At 41.6% G+C, this 26,234-nt stretch overlaps 2 protein-coding genes across 2 annotated transcripts in view; both read right to left on the bottom strand.

The window, feature by feature from the left end:
- ROR2 (receptor tyrosine kinase like orphan receptor 2) overlaps nucleotides 1-24,756 on the bottom strand; it is a 241,100-nt gene extending 216,344 nt beyond the window's left edge. The window contains exon 1 of the mRNA XM_073344892.1: nucleotides 24,230-24,756. Within this exon, the coding sequence (XP_073200993.1) occupies nucleotides 24,230-24,338 (109 nt within the window). The 5' untranslated portion in view covers nucleotides 24,339-24,756. The remainder of the gene's footprint in view (nucleotides 1-24,229) is intronic.
- LOC140911725 (histone H3.3C-like) lies at nucleotides 13,954-17,596 on the bottom strand. The gene is given in 3 exon segments (XM_073345341.1): nucleotides 13,954-14,191; nucleotides 14,193-14,352; nucleotides 17,554-17,596. Coding segments are annotated over 3 exon segments (441 nt in total).
- Nucleotides 24,757-26,234: the final 1,478 nt, after the last annotated feature.

The following is a 26,234-nucleotide window of genomic DNA, read 5'->3' as shown; positions in this document are numbered from 1 at the left end:
GTTAATATATTATGCACCTATGTGTGCACATAAGAGATTAGCTTATATCAAATAATACTTAAATAGACCCTACATTTCCCTTGCTGTATTTAAGTGTAAGATTATTTGCAAGATTTGTCAAAGGAGACTAGAAGATTAATGACCTTCCAACATTATCCTCTGCCCAAGTCATTAACTGTATTCAAGTCTCTGGGGCTCATTTACAGTTTTATTAGTCTTATTAACTTTTTTCCTACTTATCAAATGCATGCAATGATTCCTATACAGTTGCCAATCTCCGATCAAATGGTTTCTTTTGGCTTTTTTTCCTTACTACCTTTATTAATTATTATTATTTTAACAATCCAGCGCAATCTACAGGGTCACAGTACATTCCTTTTTTATTGGGACATGTCTGACACCAAAACATTCATTCTCCATGCAGAAATTGCCAAACTGAATTAACCAGGATCAAAGTCAATCTTTGCAGTTCTGTAATGGCAAAAAAAAAAATCAAATAAAAATACATTGTTTTATTTACAGTTGAAAACAGTTTAAGAAAAAAACTCACATCGTGAACTCGTTTAAGACATTTAATCATTATACTTCAAAACGGAGGCCTGATGATGATCCCCTAGCTTAAGTCTATGGAAGTTCCACTATTCTCTTCAACAGTTGCAGCACTGGGTTCTTAAGATTTTCAAATATATTTCAAAATAAAAGACACATTAAAAGCAGTTCTTAGGTTACCACAAGATGTGACCTAAGCACAGGACTGGAAGCCAGAAATTCCAAATTCTAATGATGGCCCTGACAAAACCTCTCTGTGGTCTACTCACTTAGCCTCTCTGTGTCTCAGGCTATGTAGCTAAGTAGTATTGTTCCAGTTTAATAGCTGTGGAAACTTAGGCCCGGCCCATACCTAAAACTTAGGTCAAACTAGCTGTGTCAATCACAGTTTGAAAAATTCGCACCCATGAGATGCGCGGGCACGTCCACGCTACAGCCCTAAGTCGACCTATGTTAGGTCGACTTACAGCCACTGCAGTAAATACTGCATTGGCTGATATCCACACTACCCTCCTTCTGTCAGTGGTGCATATCCTCACCAGGGTGAGGGGCTGAAAGCCAGGACACTCAGGTCTGTGCAACTCCCTGCTGTGAGCTCAGCTGCTTCCCTGGGCTCTCGCCTCCCGCCCAGGAGCAACAAAAATAGCCGCCCAAGGGTTTTCACCTCTCTGAGCAGGTAAGCTGGACAGGCGCACCCCGGCGGGGAGTGGGGAGCCAGGGGCAAGGGGTCTCTAGCTGCCCAGCTTTCTTGTCAATTTCACAGTGCCAGCATGGAGCCGTGAAATCGACAAGACAGCCAACAGCTGATGTACATAATGCAGGAAGTCCCCCTAACTACACCAACATAAGCACTATGCCTCTTGTAGAGGTGGAGTTGTTATATCCATGTAATAGGGCACTTATATCGGCAGGACAAGGCTATAGTATGTACACCGACATAATTAGGTCAACCTAAACTACCTCATGTTCACCTAACTGTGTAGTGTAGACCAGGCCATAGTTAAACCAAACCTAAGCCCTGATATAGACACTGCTAGGTTGTCAGGAGAATTCTTCCATCAACCTAGCTACCACCTCTTGATGGTGTGGATTTAACTCCAGTGAAAGGAAAAACCCTGTCTGTCGCTGTAGCAAGTAGCTACATTTTTTACAGTGCTACAGCACAGGATTTGAAAGTTTAATTCATGGTTGTAAAATTCTAGGAGATCTTTGAATTTAAGTAACACCTGTTACTTAACCAACCCCCAAATCCAAAGTATTATTATTTACTTGCCAACTCACAATATCTCAAGCATCTAAAGCTGTGTAAGGGATGTAACTCCCTGCTGTGTTTTAGGGGTTACTCATTAACTGTTGGAGAAGCAACACAGAAACCTGGATTCAAGTCTCAGCAGGTAAACTTTTCAGTTCCAATTTTATAAAGCAATATTGTCTCTGTATAGTCCTTTCCATACTTTGTTATGGATTCAATAAAGTACTATACTTTCACTGAAATAACCTGGTTTAACACAAATGGGAAAATTTGTTATCATATTTAACAAAGAGGAGGAAAAATTATCTCAGTGCACTTTTCCTAGGATTAGCACTATATTCGCAACAAAGTGGTTTTGAGAAAACCTGTGGTGCTTAGATCAAACAAAAAGAGAGCGTCTGTGATTTAATTAACTCCTTGCACTTCATCTGTTGAATTAGATTACCACTACTTTAATATCTAATGAGTAGCCTTTACCACTAGGGAGTGTGTGTGTGGAAATGTCTGGCAGAGATATTGGCCTTCCACACTGCATGTGATAGAGCAGAACTGGGGGGCCTTTAGGCATCAATAGTATGCAGAGGGTAAGGTTTTACCATCTGCTATGGCTAGACACACAGAGAATACTTACATAAATGGCTCCATTTAACATGGGATGCGTAAATTCACTGCCCTGCACAGGATCAGTCCCAGCAGCTGTATATTTGACAGGTTGAAAGAAATAACTGAGGGACGTATGCACAGGAAGGACTAATTCCTGTACTGTTGTTCAATTAGAGATCATTATTTTCCAAACAAAAATATATACCTACCCTTCAGAGTTTGGTATGCCACTGGCAAAGCCAGGGCTGAATTAACCCATAGGCTAATAAGGCTTAGCCTTAGGCTCTCTTATTTTTAGGCCCTACTGTAGGCCCTCCATTCCATACTGAAGTAACAGCTGAGTGATGATAGCAGGGCCATCGGAAATTTTCTCTCTAATTAGATATTGCTTTGTACAAATTAATCCATCAAGATTGTGAATTCAATTCATAGTGGTTGTGATTTTGTCTTCATAGACTAAGCAAGTGTTTGTGGGCCCAAGCAATATTGAACTTTGTACATAGTAGGCCTACACTGGACAATAGAAGCCATGTTGAAAAAAGGAGACTGGCAGAAATTGAAGGAGGCCAAAGAAAGACAGCAAAGACAAGATGTAGTGCTGAAAGGTACTCCTTCTCTCCTAACGTTTTTTCCTCCTACTAAGTCTGGTGGTGAAGGCGGCCAGGAGAATACCAGCCCAAGTGATCCTGCTTCACCTACATCTGGAGCAGCCTCCTGTGACTTCTCTAGCTGCAGTCTCACCCCACTCCTCTGAAGACTTTCCCAGTGATAGTAATACAAAAATATCCTCCTCCAACGATCCAGGCAAGCAGGACATGACTTCAAGATCTCATTTCATATTGGACTGAGAAAGGCCCACAGAAGTGCCAGAATCTAGATGCTGACTTTCCACTGACAAAGTGAGAGTACACCAATCAGAATCGTTATCTGACCAAATCAATGTTTGAATATGTGAAGCCTAACAGATGAGCCATTCTCGATTGCCAATCTATTCGCCTTCTAAGAAGGAAGTATTCTGTTTTTATTGCTTCCTCTTTTCTGATACCAAAATGTGGGGAATATTCAGTGAAGGCTTCAGTGATTGGAAGAATACTGCATACATTACCAATCAAGCAATGAGTGAGCAGTGTACGTTGTCAGTTAGCAGCTATCATGCCCAAAAGAGTTAGTGGCAGAATTGATACCCAACTGGAAAACCAGTTTTTGGAAGCTCATGTTTATTGGAAGAATATCCTCATATGCATAGTTGAAACCATAGTTTTTCTTGCTAAGCATGGTCTGCCATTCCGTGGCTCATATGAGACTGTTGGATCGAAACCCAATGGCAATTACCTTGGCGTTCTAGAGCTAATCGCTAAATTTGACCCTTTCTTAGCTCAATACATCAATGATCATGCAAATCATGGAACAGGCTATACATCATATCTATCAAAGACTGCTTGTGATTAATTCATTGCACTGCTGGCAAAGACGACACTATCAGCCATTGTAGATGAGATTCACAGATTCACAGATATCTAGGTCAGAAGGGACCATTATGATCATCTAGTCTGACCTCCTGCACAATGCAGGCCACAGAATTTCACCCACCACTCCTAAAAAAGACCTCACACCTATCTGTGCTATTGAAGTCCTCAAATTGTAGTTTGAAGACCTCAAGGAGCAGAGAATCCTCCAGCAAGTGACCCGTGCCCCATGCTACAGAGGAAGGCGAAAAACCTCCAGGGCCTTCCAATCTGCCCTGGAGGAAAATTCCTTCCCGACCCCAAATATGGCGATCAGCTAAACCCTGAGCATATGGGCAAGATTCATCAGCCAGATACTACAGAAAATTCTTTCCCGGGTAACTTGGATCTTACCCCATCTAAAAACCCATCACAGGCCATTGGGCCTATTTACCATGAATATTTAATTACCAAAACCATGTTATCCCATCATACCATCTCCTCCATAAACTTATCGAGTTTAATCTTAAAGCAAGATAGATCTTTTGCCCCCACTACTTCCCTCGGAAGGCTATTCCAAAACTTCACTCCTCTGATGGTTAGAAACCTTCGTCTAATTTCTAATCTAAATTTCCTAGTGGCCAGTTTATATCCATTTGTTCTTGTGTCCACATTGGTATTGAGTTTAAATAATTCCTCTCCCTCTCTGGTATTTATCCCTCTGATATATTTATAGAGAGCAATCATATCTCCCCTCAACCTTCTTTTAGTTAGGCTAAACAAGCCAAGCTCCCTGAGTCTCCTTTCATAAGACAAGTTTTCCATTCCTCGGATCATCCTAGTAGCCCTTCTCTGTACCTGTTCCAGTTTGAATTCATCCTTCTTAAACATGGGAGACCAGAACTGCACACAGTATTCCAGGTGAGGTCTCACCAGTGCCTTATATAACGGTACTAAAACCTCCTTATCCCTACTGGAAATACCTCTCCTGATGCATCCCAAGACGACATTAGCTTTTTTCACAGCCATATCACATTGGCAGCTCAAAGATGTGGGATATTTTTCAGTGTCCATTGCCTCAACACCGGCGGTGTCGTATATAGATCAGCTGACTGTCATCTTGCGTAACGTGCTACCCAGCAGACCAGTTGAACGTTTCAGGACCTTCATAAACATCACCAGCCACACAGGGGAGAAACTTGCCTCATACCTACTAAATTTCCTCACCGAAAATGGGATTGACATCAGACTTTGTCATGTCCAAAGCTATGACAATGCAAGTAATATGAGTGGCAAATATTCAGGGATGCAGGCAAAGATAAAAGAGCACAATGCTTTGGTTGATTACATACCACGTGCTGCTCACTCACTCACTCACCCTTGTTGACCAGTCTGCTGTGGATTGTTGTGTTGATGCAGAGAAAAAAATTGTACAATTCTTGGACAAATCCAAACCGCATCAACCAGTTGATGTAACCAAATGCCGCAAAAGACAAAAGACATGCGACAATGCAACTGCCCACTCACTCAGTGACAAGGAGGCCTTCGAGTTACCTTCATCACAATCATCGACAAACTGAAGAGTTCACTAGACCATCGAATTGAGCTTATGAAAATATTGACAAAACTGTTTGTGTGCTGACAAATTTTTCACCTCACATTTCAAGTTCCAAAGTCAGTGAAGGTATTAAATGTCTGTGTCAGAAGTACCCAGATGATCTCCCAGTAGATTTTACTAAAGAATTTCTTCAGTTTGTTGAATTCACATCACTCTCAGATATATAGAGAGAAAAATGATGAAAGCAAATCTATTTGGATGTACCGAGTTACCACTGAATCCAATATGATATAATGTTTCCCAAATGTTGTAACTGCATTATGGCTGTGTGTGTCACTAATGATCACTAACTGTAGTGAAGAACGTTCCTTCTCTCTTCTAACAAGGGTCAAAAATGCCCTCCGATACACCATGAATCAAGAGCATCTCAGTGCTTTGTCCCTTTTGAGCACTGAGAATGAAAATCGTCAGGTCTTTGAATTACAATGACATCATTCATGACTTTGCCACAGTTAAAGCAAGGGAAAAAATGTGTTTGGTTGAAGATCTGAGTTTAGTGAGAGTAGAATAAACTTGTTAATTTTACATAAATAATACGTATGTTTGATGACTTCATATTTTTTTGCAATATGTAATTCATACTTAGGCCCTTCCCTCCCATTAGCCCCTCATAACCTTAATCCAACCCTGGGCAAAGCTACATTATTTGTGGCACTAATCATGCAGGACCAGATCTATGAGATATTAACTATAGGTGATAAGTAGTTTACAGGCAAAATATGAACTCAAAACATGTTTATGGAGTCATGTCTTTCAAGTTCAGTTCAATGGAGGGAGGGGGAGAATCCGGGACAAATTTCTGTCAGAAATGATTCCTGGGTCCTGAAGTTTGAAAAAGGTCCATGTTCAAACAAATGCACTTTCCTCCCCATGGTCAGATCTTTCTTCCCCATAATCAGAATCTACAAGCAAGGTTTAGCTTCAGGGCCATTCTCACCACTTTGCTGGTTCACTGAAGCTGGAAATTGAATAAGATCTCATCCCTATTGCAAAAACAGAACTTCGTCTCAGGGAAACAAATTTCCCCTTTTAAGTCTAACCTTTAATTAAGTGAGCCAAAATATAAAATAAAATTGAGCTATTTCCCAGTAACTGGAGGAACTGCACTACAGAAAGCCACTACCTGCCAGAGTCAGACAGAAACAGAGACTACAAAAAAAAAAAATAGTTTTTTCCACCTAAACTGGAACTCAGCTAACTTGCAGCCTCTCTCAGAGAAACCAATCAAGAATCACTTCTGCTGAGCTGACACTCAAGAGGCACATTTGATATGCCCAGCTAATTAATGACAAAGGTGAAATACTGTGCAAGTTCCCCCACATGATGAATTACAATAAACACTACTCAATATTCAATATATCATAGAATAGCAGTCTCACAAAGTTTGCCAATATACAAAAAGGGAGAGGAAAGTTTGCAAAAAGCTTCTACAGGCCATTCATAGATATGAACAATATTTAGAGAAACCACTGCTGGTTCATGGATGCAATTGAAATTCAAACCAAGATTAATTTTCAATAATTTTGCTGGCAAGTCAAAAAACCTCCCACTAATTTACAGAGAACAAACTTTCTGAGGAGGAGACCATCTTTCCATTACGGGTGGATACAATGCCTAGCACAATGAGACCCCTATTTCTAACTAGGCCTTATGTACTACCACAATACAAAACAACTACAGTAACTAGACAAAGATAAAAAAAAACATACTGCTGGTATCACAAATGTCACTTCACCACCAACAACCAAAAACACAAAAAAAAACCTACCACCACTAGCAGTCGATCAGAAATGCTAATTGTAAGTCAACATTTCAGGTCCATTATTAGGCAAAACTCATGTAAGTCAGTCAATGGGAGCTTTGTCAGAGAAAGGAGCTCAAGAATGGGTCTTTATTTTCAAATACATTTCAGAGTTTATATACAGCATAAAGGTATGAATTTAAATTGTTCTGTAAATCAGAAACTTTGCTCCCTGGGACAGCCTTGTGCACTACTCATCTAACTGAAATGGTTTCAGCCTTTCCTATGGCAAAGATCAGCTTACAATAGTTCTGAGCAGTTTCCAGAAATTTAACTGATTTAAGTGGTTCTAAAAGATTAAAACTATTGCATTTAATTTTAACATATAATTTGAAAGTGTATTTATTTTATTTGCTAAGCAGCCAACTTTTTGCCCTACTCCAGAGACTAAATTCACCACAGAGTAGAGGAATTTTACCACTTCATAAATATCTTGTTAACAGCTAAACTATGACCTAGGCAGGATACTTCATCACAAAACAGAACATTAAATCATCTGAACTCATTTTTGTTAAAGAGGCAATGTAAACTGTAGCCCTTGCACAGCGAAAAAAAAAAAATCCCCTATGGAGGGAGGAATGATAACTAAGTAGTAAAACTGAAAGCTCTGGTCTTTTACCCCGGGACCTATGGTTCCAGTCCAAATTATGTTTTTAAATTAAAGACATTTGGTAGTCTCAAGTCTTAGTCTATTTTGGACATTCATCCAAATTACAAAACCACCACACATTTCAGTATAACTTGGCAATCCCTCCACAGAAAAGCCCAAATCTGACCTAACTGACTCAGAATTACCAAAGAGAGCGGCCTTGCTAGTTCATAGATAAAAGTCACTGGGAGAAAAGTATGAAGAAACTCGAACAGAATGCATATGTTATATGTACTAAAAGGAGAAAGGATTTCACAATTTCCACTTTTCTGTAACCAACAGTATTAATTCACAGAAAAAAAGAATGTTGACGTCTCTCAAATGGTTAAAAGCCAAGCCCATTATTTTTACTGTAGCATTGTAACTCTCAAAATAAAATGGAGGAACTCATCTCTCATCACTGATTCAAATGTAACCATCTGACAGCTGTTCAGTGACTTGAGGTACCTGCCCATCATAAGAGCCACCACTGTAAGTGGCAGGTAGACCAAGATCTGGACACAAACTCCACTCTCTTCTAATCCTTAGAGTAGGGCCCACACTGGTGGAGATGCATGTACTGACAGTGCTATACCTGTTGACTAAGGCAAATTAAGAATCTAGAGTTTTAGGAGATTGGGAGAAAAGGGCCAGAATGAAATTGAGTGTGGGCAGAGAACAACATACCTAATCGGGTGGAAACAGAAAATATGTAAAGAGAAGGGAGAAGTTAGAATGAAGAAACAAAACATACAAAGATGGGGGTTAAAGGAGATGGACAGGGAAGGAGAAAATGCATGATACATGGCAAACATTTATGAAATGCATATTTTTATAGTATTAATTGGCTTTAGTTCTAAGCTTAAATATTTATTTAAATTAGTCTGAAGATTCAAGTTTACTATGATGAAGAAGAAGTTGTATGTTCCGAACTATGCAGATACTTGGCTCCTGGCTTGCACTGAGCTATAGTGTGGAGCCAAGTCATCCCAAGGGGAGCTGAGGGAGAGATTGGTCCTAAGGAGGAACAATCCCTCCTATATCTCTCTGGCACACAGTGGGAGCATTCAGCCTGCAAAGTCTGTACAGTACAGACCCGTTTACGCACGGATGTCAGGAGTCAAGCCGCCACAACCGCGTGTTAACGGACTGCGGGTTAAGAAGGCCACGCTGAAAAAAGTGTCTCTGATTCACTTAGAAAAAAACGCCGTTTTTTTCTGCTCTTTCTTATGAAGTCTGTCATTTGCCGTAGATGAATGATTTCGATATTTTCCGCATTTTGCTCCTCCATAAATCTTACAACAGTTTCTACAGCACTAAGGGCTTCTGGGGGCAAAATTTTGACCTTTTCAACAACGTCCTCGCCATCACTTTTGTGGTCCAACGTAGCCTCTCAGCCCGTTAATATTTCTTCCTCGGACAGAAATTCTGAAGTCAGGCAATCTTCATCCATCTCCACCCACTCGGTAATGATTCCAGTGACGTATCCAAACTAAAATCTTTTATCATTTGAAAGGGAAGTTTACCTTTATCCTCTTTTGTCTGCGTGTGTGTTTGTAGAACGTCTTCTTCGGAAAATCATTCGAAATCTGGCTCTGGAGCAGTGCCACCGCTGGAGTTTTCCCGAGTCTGAGCTGTCTTTGACAGAAAAGGCATCACCAAGAGCCTTCATCCAGCAGTTTTCAATGGACTTTTGTTTACTCCATCCCAATTTAACTGATTTAAGCTTTTTTAACTAAATAAATAATTTCCCTCATGTTTACCTGTTTCAGGAATTCGGAAATGCCTGAAGATGTGCATGACACGATCGCCGAAATCAGCTCCCGTCGATAATTGTTTTTAAAATTCTGAATAATGCCCTCGTATAAAGTTGAATTTTTGATGTTGTGTGATGGTAGGTACAGCACTCGACTTTTTCCATCACTTGATGCCAATGATTTGGCTGGAGGATGGGCTCGATAATTGTCAAGTAGCAAAAGTGCTTTGGCTTCAAGTTTCTTCGACCGCAGATGCTTATGAACAGCTGGAACAAAGCTGTTGTGGAACCAGTCATCGAAAATGTGTCTCATCATCCAAGCATTTTTGCAGTTAGCATATATTACTGGCAGTTTGGCTCTATTGAGGTGATTAAAGCGGCAAGGGTTATGAAAGCAGCCAATGAGAAGAGGGGCAAGCTTATGGCTGCCCATCTTACTACTACAGAAAAGAAGAGTCACACGATCTTTTATCTTTTTAAATCCAGCTATTTTCTGTGTCTCGTAATGAAAAGCTAAAGTCTTATCAAGTAGCAGTTTTGCAAATAAAGCTGTTTCATCACAATTATAAAGTTGTTCTTTGTGGTAGTCTTAATTTTGTAAAATAGATTTTAACTCAGTGGGAAACACACTTGCAGCGGATTCATCGGCTTTCTGCAGAAATCGATACCTACTATGCCATGACACTTTTTAAAACTACTTATCAACCACTTGCTGGCTTGGAATGATTCATCCCCCATTAAATTTCCAAATTTCGTCGCATAGGTTAGAAGAATTGGCCCACTTCGCAGCATTCCTTTCAGCTTTCCTGAGCAAACCACGTGCGCATGACTTTGTCTATTGTGGGTTTTGCTGAATAGTGCACACTTTTTCGCTTAAACCCCGTGGCAGAATGAATATTTTGTACAAAGCCATTCAGTTTAGATTTGTTTTTAGCAATCCTCGGAGAGTAGATTCGGCAATCCCAATATCTTTTGGGACTTTGGCCTGGGTTTCTCTGCTATTTACTCGATCTATTGCAGCTAGCTTTTCTTCTACAGCATAGGAATGCTGACGCTTGCCCCCTGCTATTATATTAGGCCTACAGTTAAAATTTTCTAATGTAGTATATACGTATATTACTACATAACTACTATATAATATATATCTCTCCAGCGTGACAATGACTAAGCATACGTGATACGTCTTTACCGATATTATTAAGATAACACGTTTCTGCTCCGCACTTCCTGTCGATTTCTACATCAGTGAGCAAATCCGTAGCGCTACATAGCAAGTTCCTGTACCGTGTGTTAACAAGTCTTGCGTGTTAAACAGGTAACACTGGGAGGCATGGCGCTACCGCATGTTAAGTGGATTCGCGCGTAAATGGGTCTGTACTGTATATCCATGTTGCCTAAAGTGTGGGTGACATCCCTCAACAGTGAGAGAGTAGTGCACAAATGACTAGTGGGGCTAGGGGTGCAGACAGACCTCAATTCTTCTCCAGAGCCTCAGCTTTCACCTCTTTCGCCCCCCCCCTTCTTTCTTTAAAACTTTAGCTGTTACCGTTGCAAAAAAAAAATGAAATAAACCAACAACCACCACCTCAGATTGTTAATCAGGTATAACAGATGTAAAGATGCTTTACTGAGATTGCAGAGAGCCTAAAATCATAGCTCTGAGATATGAACTACCCCATTCATTTCAATAGATGGTACTCCTCCAGAGTAATCTGGACCTCCAGGAGTGCACAGGGAATACATGTAGTACCTGAACTCTCTGAAGTTCTCAGAATTGTTCCTTGCCATTGGATGGGGTACAATGTCATAGGAAAGAATCAGTCCTGGAACTTTCGCTTCCTCCCCCTACACAAGGGCCAGGGGAGTCTGGTCCTTGCTTAGTAAGACCACGTTCAAAATAATTTCTGTATGGCAAATCCATTGCCTACTTTTGAGGTAGATTTAACATATCACCTCAATGAGATGTGCAAGTTTTCTTCAAAAAATGACATGATCAGAAACAATTATCTAGAATAGACAGAACATTTGTAAGACATTTTTCATCTAACATTTAACCCATGCACACTGTCTGCAACAGCAATTACTAGATTCCCCATTCCATAAAATTGTTCATTTAAGTATCCCATTCCTAACTTTGTGAATGATTCCCAGAATCCTTCTGTTTGATGCCCCTATGGGCACCTATTAAAATGTTTTAGTAATATTATGATCACACCTCATTTCTTTATAATCTTCATTATGTTAGAAGATTTTGTAAAAATGTCTAATCTATATGCCCTAAAATTTTCAAAAATAAATCATGAAACTCTAGCTAGTTTGATATACTTAAAGTATCAGGATTTAAAGAGATTCAGTAAGTCTTCTACAGCACTATGCTGACAAAAACAGGACAAGGCAAATGAGAGAGGAGCCTCAGAAGGTTCTAAAAGCTGGATAAAGTACCCAAAAATTCACATATTAATGTCCAAACCAACTGAGTCTGCAAAACTGGGTTACAATTCTCACAAGAACAGACACAGTCTTTCAAGACATCTAGTACTGCTTCTGGTCTGGCTGGAAATACTTCAAGATTATTCACCCTTGCAGCATTAAATTACTTCCAGCCAGAACTAGGAAGTGCAGTTATTAAAAAAATTAAAATAGCAAAGTTATCCTCAAATAGGTTTGGTTCAGATCCTGTTCAAGCTTGTAATTTTACCCAAGCCAGATCACCTATCCCTATGCAAGGGATTTTGGTCCAAGAGAAGAGAATTTGCTATTAGCCACCACAGTAACCAGAGAATATTTTAAATTTTCAAGGTCCCAAATAGTGTCAACTTCAACTATCAGGGTTCCCAGGGTACTCTAGGTGATGTCTTTATTTCCTGTTCCCCAGTAAAGGTATTCCCCACAAGGTTAGTATGTTTTTGGCTTGTCAAAAGATTTTTTTTCTTCAGCTTTATTTTAAAACATCTCTTCAAAATGATGTATGGTCTACATCACTTCTTTCAACACACTGTCCTAATACTTATGGGGTAATTATGAATAGACACACCTTCTTCCTTGATACTTTGAATTCAGTTTTATCCTAATATATATTCCAACTATACTTTATTTTTTTATTTTAAATATAGTTAATGTTTTAGTAGGAAGGTATAAACTTCCTCTAGTTGGCATGAGATCCCAGTAGCACATAATTTTTATCTCTAGTCCATATATCATTTTTATGTCATAAAAATAATTATGGCAGAAGACTCTCCTACCTGACACATTCAGTTTAAAAATGTTCATTCATTTTTACCTACTATGATGCAAGGCTTAGGATGTAGGTCCTAAAACTGAGCTAAGCAGCATTTGCTGGAGTTTACAATCCAAGTGGTTTTTGAGGTTCATTACCTTCCTCATTCTGGTAAAAGAAGTGGTGCTTTTGAGCATTTCTCTTTAACCAACAATTACCTAGAAGTTTGCCTCCAGACAGGACACTTGGAGGCCAATGATGTCCTATATGGACATTATGGATGGAGCTCAGGAGCATAAGATTTGCGGACATTTGAATCCTAAGTGGCAATCAGCGGTGAGAATATCCTGAAAAGGTCTGTAATAAAATCAAGCCCAAGCAATTAGAAAATATACGGCATATGCAAAAATATTATCTCTCTTTTAGGTTGTTTTAGGTACAAGATAAAAGAGAGTATGTGAATTTTATTCTAAAATTTATTTGAAAGTCCCAATTCAAGTTCTCAAGTTTTGTTAGTAAGAGAGGTTATAAATTAGAACCACACAGATAAGAGATTATTACTTGTAACCTGTAGAGCATCTAAGGCCTTGTCTACACTACACAGTTTTGTTGACAAAACAGTGGAGGTGTACACACTGAAATGCTTCTCCTGCTGACGTAACTCCCCTGATATGCCAACATACTAAAACATGGGTGGCGAAACTATGGCTCGCAAACCACATGCGGCTCTTTTACAGTTAAAGTGCAGTTCATGGAGCTCCCCTCTCCCGCACCTACCAGACTGGGAGAAGGGGGGAGCTTGGGGTTTCTACCATGCAGCAGGGTGGTGGGGCTAGGGGCTTCTGCCAAAGACAACTGGCCTACTGAGAGCTGGGGGAACAATTTAAAGATTCATCTCCCCCAACAGCTTGAGTCACGCACCCCAGACATGCCCCCCGTACCCTAAGCAACCCCTCCATGCAGCTCCCAAGTGTTAGCTACACCTAGACATGGAGTGGCAAAGAGCTGCTGCAGGGAGGGGCCACTATTTTAGCTCCATGAGGAGAGGCTTGTTTTGGGAGCCGGTGGGCTCCGAGTGGGTGCTCTAGGCTCTCTCCCCGCAGATGTGGCACACCAGCTGGATGTCCTTGGGCATGATGGTGACTCTTTTGGCATAGATGGTGCACAGGTTGGTGTCCTCGAAGAGCCCCACCAGATAGGCCTTGCTCGTCTCCCGCAGGGCCATGACGGCTGAGCTCTGGAAGCGCAGATCAGTCTTGAAGTCCTGGGCAACCTCCCGTACCAGGCGCTGGAAGGGCAGCTTGCAGATCAGCAGCTTGGTGAATTTCCCGCAGGGCCATGGTGCTGGGGCAGTAGCAATAGGGCTTCTTCACCCCACCTGTGGTGGGGGCACTTTTCAGGGCAGCCTTAGTGGCGAGCTGCTTGCAGGGCGTTTTGCTGCTGGTAGATTTACAAGCGGTCTGCTTGGTACGGGCCAGCCTCACTGCAGCGCACTACCAACCTCTCTATAGCCCAGCAAAAACAGCAGCACTCCCTGCAGCTCCCTGCTGTTTGCTGCTACCTCTAGCCATGGCCACAGCTCCCAGCTGGGCTCTCAGTCCCCCATACTGCCCCTCTTCAGTTGGTGGAAGCACTCCTGGTAAGGATGCATACTACCAACAGAAGGAGGGTAGTGATGACATCAGGCACCGCAGTAATTAATGTGGTGGCTGTAAGTGCACCCAGCATAGGTCGACTTAAGATGGTAGTGTAGAAATAGCCTAAAGCAAATGTCTCTTGAGTATAAATAAGTGACCCTTCAATATAAACAATTAAAGGGACTAGAGATATTAAATCCACCATCCATTTGGTTGAAAAAAAAAAATTTTTTTTTCCCTTTGATGACAGTCCACTGGAAGATTTTTAAGGTACAGGGATACAGACAAGAGAAACTGATCTTTCTTAACCTCTCAATGAATCAAAATTACCTTACAGCTCAAATGGAAGAATAATGTTGGGAAATTACAAATTTAAAACATTTTTAAAAAAGAAATTCTAGAGGAGAAATTCTAGAAGTGTATTTTATGGAATTCTCTGGATCTTAGTTGGGAAATGCACATTTATTAAAGTACTGAAAATACTACTGATAGGGCCATATCAGAAAATAAAAAGGGAACTTCTGGTTGGCATATCCTTTCACAGACACAGAACTACCATAAGGGTAAATTATTTTAAAATTGTGTACTCTTGGATCTCATGCCAACTAGACTAAATTTACAGGAGAGAAAGTCTAATAGGTGTTGGGGGGTGATGCAGGAAATTCTCTACATATTTGGTGGGAATGCCCAAAGGTAGTAAAATTTTAGAAGCAAACAGTTATACATCTTAAAGAGATTACAAGTCATGACCTTCCTCTTGAGCCACCGATATTATATTTGCATGTCCCAAATGAGAAAGTATATATTTTAGAAAAACAAATTAATGAAACAATTTACTGGTGGCAGCCAGATGTGCAAGTGTTGATGGCTGGAAGAGGAAGGAAGTATCTAGTTTAAAAATGCAGCAAGGCAGAATTTGTATTGATCATGGAAAAACTAGTCTAACAGACATAATAATAAGGAAACGGTATTTCCACGTGCATTAACTTTCATCAATTCTTAAAATTTCTTAGCAAATAAAGTCAAACTCTTTATTTCATATACTAAACAGTATAGATGAAGAAATTCTAGATATTTGACCCAAGTCCTGATGTGCAGTATTATGTTACCTTATTTCAGACAGTAGGATTCTTTGATACTCTGATTTGGATTAATGTTGCTTTATACATTTTGTGGACATATTATTGTATTACTGAAGCATTTTCAGGGATGAGAGAGAGTTGAAGAACAAAGGGAGAGTTCACACTGTCTCTCTTTTGTTTGCATACTTCTTTATGGTTGATCATTTTAATGTGTGGATATGCATAGCTCTGGTGTGTGCATATGTTGAATTATTAATAGATTAATGTCTTACAGATGCAGATATATGTAAACAGATGCTGTTCCCATCTTGCTACCAAGTATATACATAATACAAAAGGTCTTGGTCTATATTTACCCCTTTCCTCACATGTGTCTTTATTGTTAACTTAAAACAAGAAAATATGAACCTTAGCCTAAGCTTTTTCTGGAGTTAGATTGTTCCTAAAGTTCTCTCTTCTGAACCTCTCTTTCTTTGTCCCTGGCTCCCTAATCCTCTGAAAAGCACTCAATCCCTTTTCTATATCTGAGTTGGTGCTAATGAAACCCACCTGGTCTGGCTGTCAGGTGAGTCAGCAAAATAATTTTCTGAGATTCTCCCCATATAGTAACCTTATTTAAATGTCCTAGGCTGTAGTTTATGTTGTGATAGAAATTTATTTTTCTTTATAATAAAATTTAAGAGAAGAAATGTATTTGGCTAGTACAAACAATATTGATATCTCTATGCAATTACACTTGTAACTGTTTTTCCTGGGGAAAAAATGTGAGTTTAAAAATTTAATATCTTTTACTCTAGGTTACATGGTACTCCAATCACTCTAAACAAAAATGCTATATTGTATGATCTATAAGGATAATATTTTATTTTAACATTGTAAAGTTCAGTTTACAATTCAGTTGGACAGTTACGTATGTTGTGTTGAAAAGTTAGTTTGAATTAATTGAGTGTGAAGACTAACTTGTAGCAGAACCATGACTGAATTTATCTTTTCTTCATACAACAAAGTAAAGTCATTCTAGTTAAATACACAAAAGTATAGAAAAAGAACGTTAAGGCATTAAGCTGGCAAAAGCAAGGAAAATCAGTTAAAGAAGCCTCTTCATCCTGAAATAATACTTACCAGATGAGCTGTTAATGAACCGCCTAAAACAATTTTAAACAGAACAAGGAGCAGTGACCTAAAGTGATGGAAGAAATGTTTAGGCTATAGATATTCGAAGAAGTAGTTTGTAGCAGTCAGAGCAATTGGAAGCCAGAAATCTAAGTTCAGTGAGGTTCATAGGTCCCCCCAGGTTTCTCAGTGAGTTTTTTCCAATAGGAGAGAATAACACTGATTAATATTAAGACCACTAAGTCATCTAGTCTGACTTCCACTATGTTGCAGGACATGAAATTTTATCCAGGTACTTTATATTAAGCCACAAAGACTTTAGTTAGACTAAAACATTTCAGTCCCCAGGGGACTTAACTGTGTGCTACAGGCAGAGAACAGGAGTGGCCCAATGCCACCAATGCCCAAAAGTTTGTGCAATGGCAGTGAACTGATTAGATGAGATATGCCCAGATGATCCCAGCTGGCAAATCATGTGCCATATACCACAGGAATGCAAAAAAAAAAAAAAAAAAAACCACAAAACCCTGTTGGTGAGAGAGAAAAGCTTACATGGAGCGCTTTTTTAGGTCCTTAAGACCTTGTTTGTCATCAGTACTTTTATTGACCGCCTGTTTATTGAATGTCTGTATAATTGATTACAACTGGTAATATCTTTCAGTGGCTGGTTTCAAAGAATATAACCTTAATTGATGATTGGGTAATACCAAATCTAGTAACAGGCAAGCCCAAAGGACTCGGTCCGTGGACACAAATGGACTTAGGCTCAGCACTGCAATGTCCAACTTCAGGTGCCCTGCCACCACTCTAATGGAATCTCCTGTTGAAACTTTCTCACTTTGTTTAAAATACCTGAATTTTCATTGGGGCAAGGACTTGAACCTGACTCTCCCATGTCCTAGGAGAGTTTCCTAAATACTGGAATATAGATGCTGTCTCTATTCCCTCCCACCCCCAGAATATTTCATTATTTTGTACAAAGTAGAACTGCTTCAATAGGAGAGAGCTCTGCTGCAAAATACTCTATAGGACAGTCAGCTAAGAAGTGGAAGACCTGGATTCAAGTACCTGATCCAAATCAGGCAGAATGGGGATCTGAACCCAGGTTTTCCTGCATTGTGGGAAAGTATTCTAATGACTTGGGAGGACATGTGATGCCACCTCCTCTGGTTGTGTTTTATGCAGGGCCTGATCTGGTAGGTGTGCTCTGAACCTAGTCTGGGACTCCCACTGGGGCTTAAGGCATAAGATAGGCATTGGGCATCAGGATTTAAGCAGCTGTATGCATGCCTATTGGCAGAAACTCAGGCACCATGGGAATTTTGGCACCAACAGGTTCAGGCAGAATCTGAGCATCTAACTATTGAACTTAGGCACCTAAAATAACAACAGACATCTAAATGCTTTGTGGATTTAGTCCAAGGATTTTAAGGCATGGAAAGCATATCAACTCAAAAAATTAGGATCCCCTAGCAAACCAAAATAACGCAAAAGCAACTCCTTGGCAACGCAGTATGACCTTGATAATATTGAAGTGGTCACCTATGTGGTAAAAACCTCACATCATATGTAATGCAAAATATGACCATATCAGGGAAAGAGAATAATATAATGCCTAAAGGGATTCAGAATGCTACTTTACTTTTTGCAGTCTGCATTTAATACAGAATAAGACAATGGTTAAATCAATGTCCTTTACAGGCAGGCATGGTGTAATCTATTTCTAATAATTATGTGCACTGGCCCTCCCCTCTAGAACTAGAATACCCAGTATGAGTCAATTGGAATCAATTGCTGCTAGGTTCTACATTAACTGTAACTACTAGGAAAAAGAGCTGAACCTTGCTGTAGATAGCTCAATTAAAAACAAAGGCAACAAAACACGGGTATGTATAAAGAATGGGATAGAAAATAATGAAAATATTATAATACCGTTATATAAACCAATGGCTCGCTCTCACTTGGAATATTATCTATAGGTCTGGAGGTGACCCCATCTCAAAAAAGATATGAAAGCAAAAGGAGTCTAAACACCATTGGCCAGAATGATTAGTGAAATGGAAGGATTTCCACACAGAATATGAAAAAGATTGCAACGACTTAGTTTAGAGAGGAGACAAACATAGTGAATGGTATAGAGAAAGTAAACCAGTTGCACCTGTTTAGCCTTTCCTAATACAAGAACAAGGGGACACTAATTTCAATAAGGAAATAGATTTAAAAATAAGAGGAAATGTTTTTTACACAATCTATAATTGACCTGTGGAACTCAAGTCCACAACATATCACACCTAAAAATTTAGTGGTATTCATTTACATGCGGCAGTAGACATTTATATGTATGAGAACCTCCACAGTTATATTAGACAGAATAAAACTTTTTAGAAGAGACAGAAACTCACCTGGGATAAGAAAGAATCTCTCTCTATGGGCAGTTATTCCATAACTGTCCACTACAGAGTTTCCTGCACCTTCCTGTGATGTCAGAGAGGGGATACTAGGCTACATGAACCACTGAATGCTCTGAATCAAGCTGTCAATTCCTAAATTTTGGGCCTTTAATTTACCTTTTAAAGTTTTCAAGAATCGCTTACATTGTTCTCTCTTGGCCACTTGTAACAGTTCTAAAAATAAGCTGGGTACCAAAACACAGTTTGTACTCACAACACAAAAGTGAAAGTTTGTTTCCCCTTCTTGGATTCATAATTTCCAAATCGGCAAACTATAAGAAACAGAAAAAATGTACTAGGAATTGATAGATATGATCAGCTTATTGACTTTTGTGCAGATAATGAATAAGCTAATTGTATCTGTCCAAACTGTTTCGATTTCATTTTGAAACAGAAACATCATTGAAGAGAACTATTTTCTAGAATGCTTTTTGCAACAGAACTAATATTGAGCCAACAGCTCAAAAGGCTTGTACAGAAGTAAATTGGTAAGGGACATTTTACTTCAAACTATTCACATCTTTAGAAGAAAGAATCATTTAAGTTAAATTGTTATTTGTCCCAAATAACTATGCTGCAGGAGCCTGCAGTATTAGTAACAATAAAAAACAGGATTAACAAACAATGCATCTTCTGTCAGTGCAGCAAAATCCTGTTGTTCCTTTTCTTTGAAGCTTTAACTACTTTGTAGTCACTGGATTAGAAGACTTGAGCACTTGCCTACTTTCCAGACATGCTGACCCTAGTGACAACTTCCTTTACAAAGCAACAGCTCCAGAGAGAATAAACAAGCCTAAATAGCAAGCCATCCTTCACACAGGGAGCCTAGTTACAAGAACATTACAAACTAAATGAAATATTGTAAGCAGCATTTCTTCCCTGTTAAGAGAAACACCACACCGCACTTCTATAAACATACTGAGCTGATGCATAACAAAGGTGGTTCGCTTTATTTGACACAACTGCTGGGCAGACAATGTACGAACTATGAAAAGGGGACTCTGAAAAAAAGAACTTGACTACTGACTGCGAAGTTGTTTCCAATATATACAGAAGCTAAATGCATCTAGCTATCATTTTAACTGAATACAACATTTCACTTGACAATAGAGGTTCTCTGAAGATACAGTCTGAGAAAGACACTAACAAATCTTTATTTAGAACTCATATAATTATCAATGGAGATTCAATACGTCTTGCAACAAGACCCTTTCCTTTTTAATTTCATTCCAACCAGTATTTGTTGCTAAAGCTGCTAGTTTCATAATTAATGAACAAGTACATTTCCATACAAATGACAATACTCAGTACTATTAACACCTTGCCCAAAAGTGCAGTGAATTTAAAAAGAGATCAGCTTTCCTGCAAACAACTGAAAGCTCACTAAATAGGATTAATTCACCCAGCCTGTTAATCTGCCTTTTTCTCCCCACGAAGTTGCATTTCTGTGCTATTTACAGCAGAAAAGAGATTATGGAGAAAAGCATTTGTGATGGAATTGCTATTAACAAAATCAAGACACTCCAGGGAAAAAAAGTTTCAGTGGAAATTTCATTTACCTTTTGACTCAAAGACAAACTGAATTGCTATACAACTGGCGTTGTAATTATAACAAAAAAGATTTGTGTCTTGTATGTGGAAAAAAGCTTAGTGAAATGTATTACTAACTGTATTAAGATTCCTCCATTTTCACAGCTGCATGGGAATTAGCCAAATAATCTATATTGACTTCCATGGGAAGTCTCTGGCTAAATCCCATTTATTAAAGTCAAAGGGGAAGGAACGGGTTGGTAGATAAATCCAATGCAACTTTAGAAATTCAAGGTTTTTACTACATCTAGTAATATATTTAAAGGCATTTAGATGTAATCTGCACTATAATAACTTTAATACCGTACTCAAAGAAATGTGTTCTCTTCATTAGTAGCATCTACAATTTTATAAAGTGCAGTATTCGTAAAATCATAACACATTTCAGTTTTGATTTCTCTACAAGTAGGAATTTTATTAACAGGAAAAAAATCTTGCACCAATGTCCTGCATCCTTTCTAAGGTACATAAATGGTTGATATAGGGTCATTAAAATGTGCAGGTCTTGCACCTAACATTAAAAAAACAACATTTTTAGAGCCCTGCAAATCTGCAGATTCTGAGGATCGGATGCAGATACGAATTCTGTATAATAATAGGCGTTCTACCACATGCATGCTAATATTTTCAGATCAATGTACGTTTCAGCCAACCTAGCTCTAGGAAAAATAAATAGAGGAAAAAAATCTTCCAACATTTTTTTAATTGCATTTTTTTATTCTATTTTTAGGATCATTCCAGCACAACCAAGACATATTGCCTACAAAGGCAACTACAGAAATAAAACTAGTATTGTCAATAGAATCTCAGACAACAACAAAATTAAGATTGTGCATGCACAGTTTATATCACCCAACTGGGTTTCCTTAGAATATTTTGTCTTCCACTCAGTGCTTTTGTCCCCACCAAAAAGACATTCCCCTACTAATTCCCAGTAGAGACAACTGCTGCTCACAGGAGATGCAGAGAACTGTTTGGCATGTCTTTGTTTTTGCAGTCAATTATGCAGAGCTGTGTCACTAGCAAACGTTGTGTGACTACACCCTGCGAATCATACTTAAGGGGTCACCCATCAAAGACATCCGCAAGGGAGGGGGAGGGGAGGTTTCTTCTGCCAGCACATGAAGGGAAGGAGTGAGTCGGGAATGTCAGATAATCAATGAATATGCAGATTTGTGTAACAGGCAGCCAAATGTTTGGATTATATTGTTTAGTTACCATGCCATTCATCTATGATTTCACTGCCGAAGCCCTCAAGAGTTTTTCAAGAGTACAGAAATCATCTCACCAAAATCAAACTAAGCATATAAGGCAGTTTAGGACTTTGCCTAGAGACTCTTTGTTGAAAGGGGAGGGAGGCGTCCTGTCTTGCAGAGAAGGGTAGAGTAAAACTTTCTGGAAATCCTGTGCAAGTCCTTCATGTTGGTCCCTAAAAACAGATCCATCTGTTTTGAGAAATTGGAAGAAAATGGTGGGGGAGGGGGATGGTATCTGGCATTCGAGCTGGAACGACAGCATACACCGAAAGATCGCCATCTCCACAGCCCAGACTTTGGAAGGCTTTTAAAGGCACCCACTGAACGTCTGCCCCCCGGCTCACACCCCGCACCGCTAGGGGCTTGCTGCTTGTGAAATTTCGGCTCCGATGTACACCGAAGCTGTGGCTGAAGTTCCCTGCAGGGAAGCCAGGGCAGCAGTGCAGGGCGCTGCAATCTGCTAGCGCTGCCCCCAGGCCCTTCAAAGGGAGCAATAAAAGCCTCAAGAAAAGACGGGCAACGGGAACTGACCCCAAGTCTCTGAGGTGATGCTCCCCTCCTACCCCACCGCCTCCCCCAAAACCCTCCAGCTTTCTCGTGCCTCCCCCCCTCCCTCAATGCTAATGCAGCAAATGGCACGACCGAGGAGCCCAGAGCTGACCAACAGGAAATATAGACATCTGTCACCTCCCGGGGAGAGGTAAATGGATTACGAAACCAACAAAGGAAAGAAAAACCCTTTCAAACATGCAACTGATTAACAAATCCCCTCCAATCTGCAGCATCACTGTTATTCCTTACAGACATCGTCGGGTTCCTCATGCACGTCAGGGCAATTAAGTTAAAGCCTCTTAAAAAGTAATGAAGAGTCACTAGTTATCAGCCAAACCATTCCGTCCTAAAGTTGACCCAAGACGGACCGGTTACAAACCTGAAATGCACATGACGACTCGGTGTCATCTCCTCCCCAGGATCACTGGGCAAAACGCCTCCGGGAAGGGGTTTAGGGAGCAAAGTTTATCAGCTGGGGGGGGGGCACTTTTCCAGAGAACGGTTCTGAGAGAGATCAAAGAGTGTCGGACTGAACCCAGCAGCAGCTCCCATCACCCGTTCCCACTCCACAACCTAGGGGAAAGGAAACGTTAACCCTCTCCCTGCCTGCTTCAAGGGGAGGGCCACACAGCTTAGCTGGGCATAAAACACGCAGTCCATGGATGGAGCTTCTCTTACAGACACTGTAACGCTTACACCAGAGCAGCTCTCCCGCCCCACAGGCTCCCAGAGCTCGCTATAAATCCTGGCGTTGTTGGACCAGGGAGATGCCGGACAAACTGGCAACGTTTCAGCAGCCGCAGCCAGTCCGCCACGGTGCGAGGTCAGATGTTAATAGGGCCAGTTTATTTAGCTCTCCAAACAATCGCAGTGCTTGGTGAACCGAGTCCGGACGCTTCCTGATCCGCAGGGCTGCCCCCTCGGCTCTCTGCGGAGGGTACACACAGGAAACGGGACCCTCCACAACACACACACACACAAAAAGAGACTCAATTAAGCCTCCATCAATGCCAAGCACCGGTGCTTCCCCCCCCCCGCATTCAACCTTAATCCCCACCCCCATCGTGACTCTGGCAACACTCAACAGCCCAAGTAACAACACATTATTATAGCGCTCGATGGGGGGGGGAGGACCCACCCTGAGCTCCCCATCAGGGCCTCTGACTGCAACAAACGTCCCCCCTCCCCTTCTTTGCTGCCCCCCCTCCCCTCAAAAAACCAACAAACTTCAGGCCGGGGCACCCATGGCTGAAACCCATTAAGCGGCTCAGCTGCAGGAGCAGCTGGGGGTGAGGAAGAAGAGACGGTGATGGATCACGGGAAGGGGAAGCTTCAAAAGCTTTTTCTCAGCAGTCACCTCCCCCCGCCCCAGCTCCGGGCCTGTCCTGCACAAAATGTAACATCAGGTTTCTATTGGGCCCCCGAAGACAACAACAAACAAACGGGCTCCGCCAGCCCCGGCTCGGAAGGAAGGCGGGCAGGCTTTGCACAGCTAGTCTTCAACCAAGAACACCCCCCCACCACAAAAAAGTAGCATCCTCCCTCCGGCCGGGTGGGCAAGGCGGGCAGCCAGCGAATAACGACCGAGCCCAACCAGCGGGGGGGGGGGGCACCCACGGTTGAAAAAGCCCTTCCCCCCCGCCCCCACCAGCCCTGTAAGGGTGTCCCAGAGCCTCTTACCTGCCGCATAGAGGAGCAGGAGCGAGGAAGCCGCCAGCAGGGCGAGCAGGGAGCTCGCCGCGCCCCGCCGCTGCGCTGGTGCCCCCCTGACCGCCCGGGTGCGGACCATGCTGCCCGCGGGGCTCCCTCCGGTTCTGCTTCGCCTGCGAGGGAGGCGGGCGCCCGGCCGCCGCACAAAGAGCCCTTTGTGGTTCAGCCGCTCCGGTCCCCGCGGCCGCTGCCCCCTCGCAGAGGCGGCCGGGGCTTTTCCACGCCGCGGCTGGAAGCGGAGGCGCTGCCCGGAGCTCGCTGCGCCCGGTGACAGCCCGGGGCTGGGGGGATTTCACCTCCTCGCTTCAGCGCCGCGCAGCTCGCGTCTGCTCCGGCTCGCGGTCCCTCCAGCGGCGGCCCAGTGCCCAGCAGGCGGGGGCGGGGGCGCCCGGGCTCCAGCCAGCGCTCACTGTAACGGGCCGCCCCGGACTAAGCGAGCAGCGAGCCTCGCCGCCGCCTCCGGCATCCCAGCGTCACTGGGGAGAGTCTCACACAGGGGACGGGGGGCGTGCACAGCCCGCGGCTCACGCGCGGCGCCGAGGGGACGGGAAAGCCCTGCGCTGCTGCCCCCTCTGCTGGCAACCCAGCAAATGCCAGGAGGGGGAGGAGAGCCGGACCCTCGGGAGGGGCTTTTCCTGCTCAGTTCAGGGGCGGCTGGCTCAGGTGCAGTCCGATCTCCGGCTCTGCCGCGAACCGGCCAGGAGTCTGCGTTTGGCAATTTACTCCCGTTTTCAGGTAACAAAACAGTCGCTGCTGGGAGAGCTGAGCCCGAGGTAAGGGCTGTTAGGGGAAAAGAGGCCGCATTAAGGAATGAATTAAGTGGGCAATATAATATTTGCAGAGGACTAGGCACATTTAGGCCATGCAACAAGCGCGTCCCGTAGGGAAAAGCTCCAGTATTCTTCAAGATACCAAAAAAGGGTTTGAAAAGGAAAACGTGAGGGAAGAAACAATACACCGCTTGATGGGACTTGCCTCCCTTTCCCTAGCAGAAGAAAGAGCAGCTTTTTCACTTCCAGCCCCTGTCAAGTGATCACAAACCATTACTCTTTCCAAGGAAACGTCAAGCCTCATTAGCGCTGTAACGCACATGAGAAGAAAAGGAGGACTTGGGGCACCTTAGAGACTAACCAATTTGTTTGAGCATGAGCTTTCGTGAGCTACAGCTCACTTCATCGGATGCATGGACATCCGATGAAGTGAGCTGTAGCTCACGAAAGCTTATGCTCAAACAAATTGGTTAGTCTCTAAGGTGCCACAAGTCCTCCTTTTCTTTTTGGGAATACAGACTAACACGGCTGTTACTCTGAAACCTGATACATGAGAAGATGAGAGTACCCCGAGAACGTGATCCCGCCTTGAAAGCACAGTGGATACTCTTTAGTTGAAATGTTAAAAATAAATCGTCGAATTTTACCCATGAGGGGCAGGATTTGTTCTCTTAAAGCTGCAAGACACAAACCGTAATTTATTACAGTTAGTGCTAAATATTTTGAGCACAATTTAAACTTTTTTTTTTTTGCTTTCTGAAATTTCTTTATTTTGCACATACAAAGAGGTCTTCAATATGAAGAAATCATTCCCTAATGATAATGCAGAAAACAGAGTAGGGACTTGTTCATTCCATGATATAAAATCTAGAGGCCTGATATATTATTTGCAACTGAAATAGTATTTCTAGATATGTATTTGATTTGTTGGAATAAATAAAAGTTGGAATGTTGAAATCTCATCAAATAATTGAGGCTATAAATATATAAGATCTTACAAATATTATTATTCTTTGTTATAGGTATTGTGTGTAATAGCCTGATGCTGAGTAGTGCTCAGCCCACACAACTCGCATTGATTTCAGTGCCTCTCAGAATCAGGCCTTGAATGTACATTTCTTTCAAAAAATATTATTTTGTCCAAAATGTTCTACTTACCATAAACAAAGACAAACACAGCAACATAGTCCTTTATGTCTTTGTGG

Source organism: Lepidochelys kempii, chromosome 5 (assembly GCF_965140265.1).
Source record: "Lepidochelys kempii isolate rLepKem1 chromosome 5, rLepKem1.hap2, whole genome shotgun sequence".
Taxonomy (NCBI): domain Eukaryota; kingdom Metazoa; phylum Chordata; order Testudines; family Cheloniidae; genus Lepidochelys; species Lepidochelys kempii.
The sequence above is the reverse complement of the archived record's forward strand: the minus strand, read 5'-3'. Positions and strand labels throughout refer to the sequence as shown.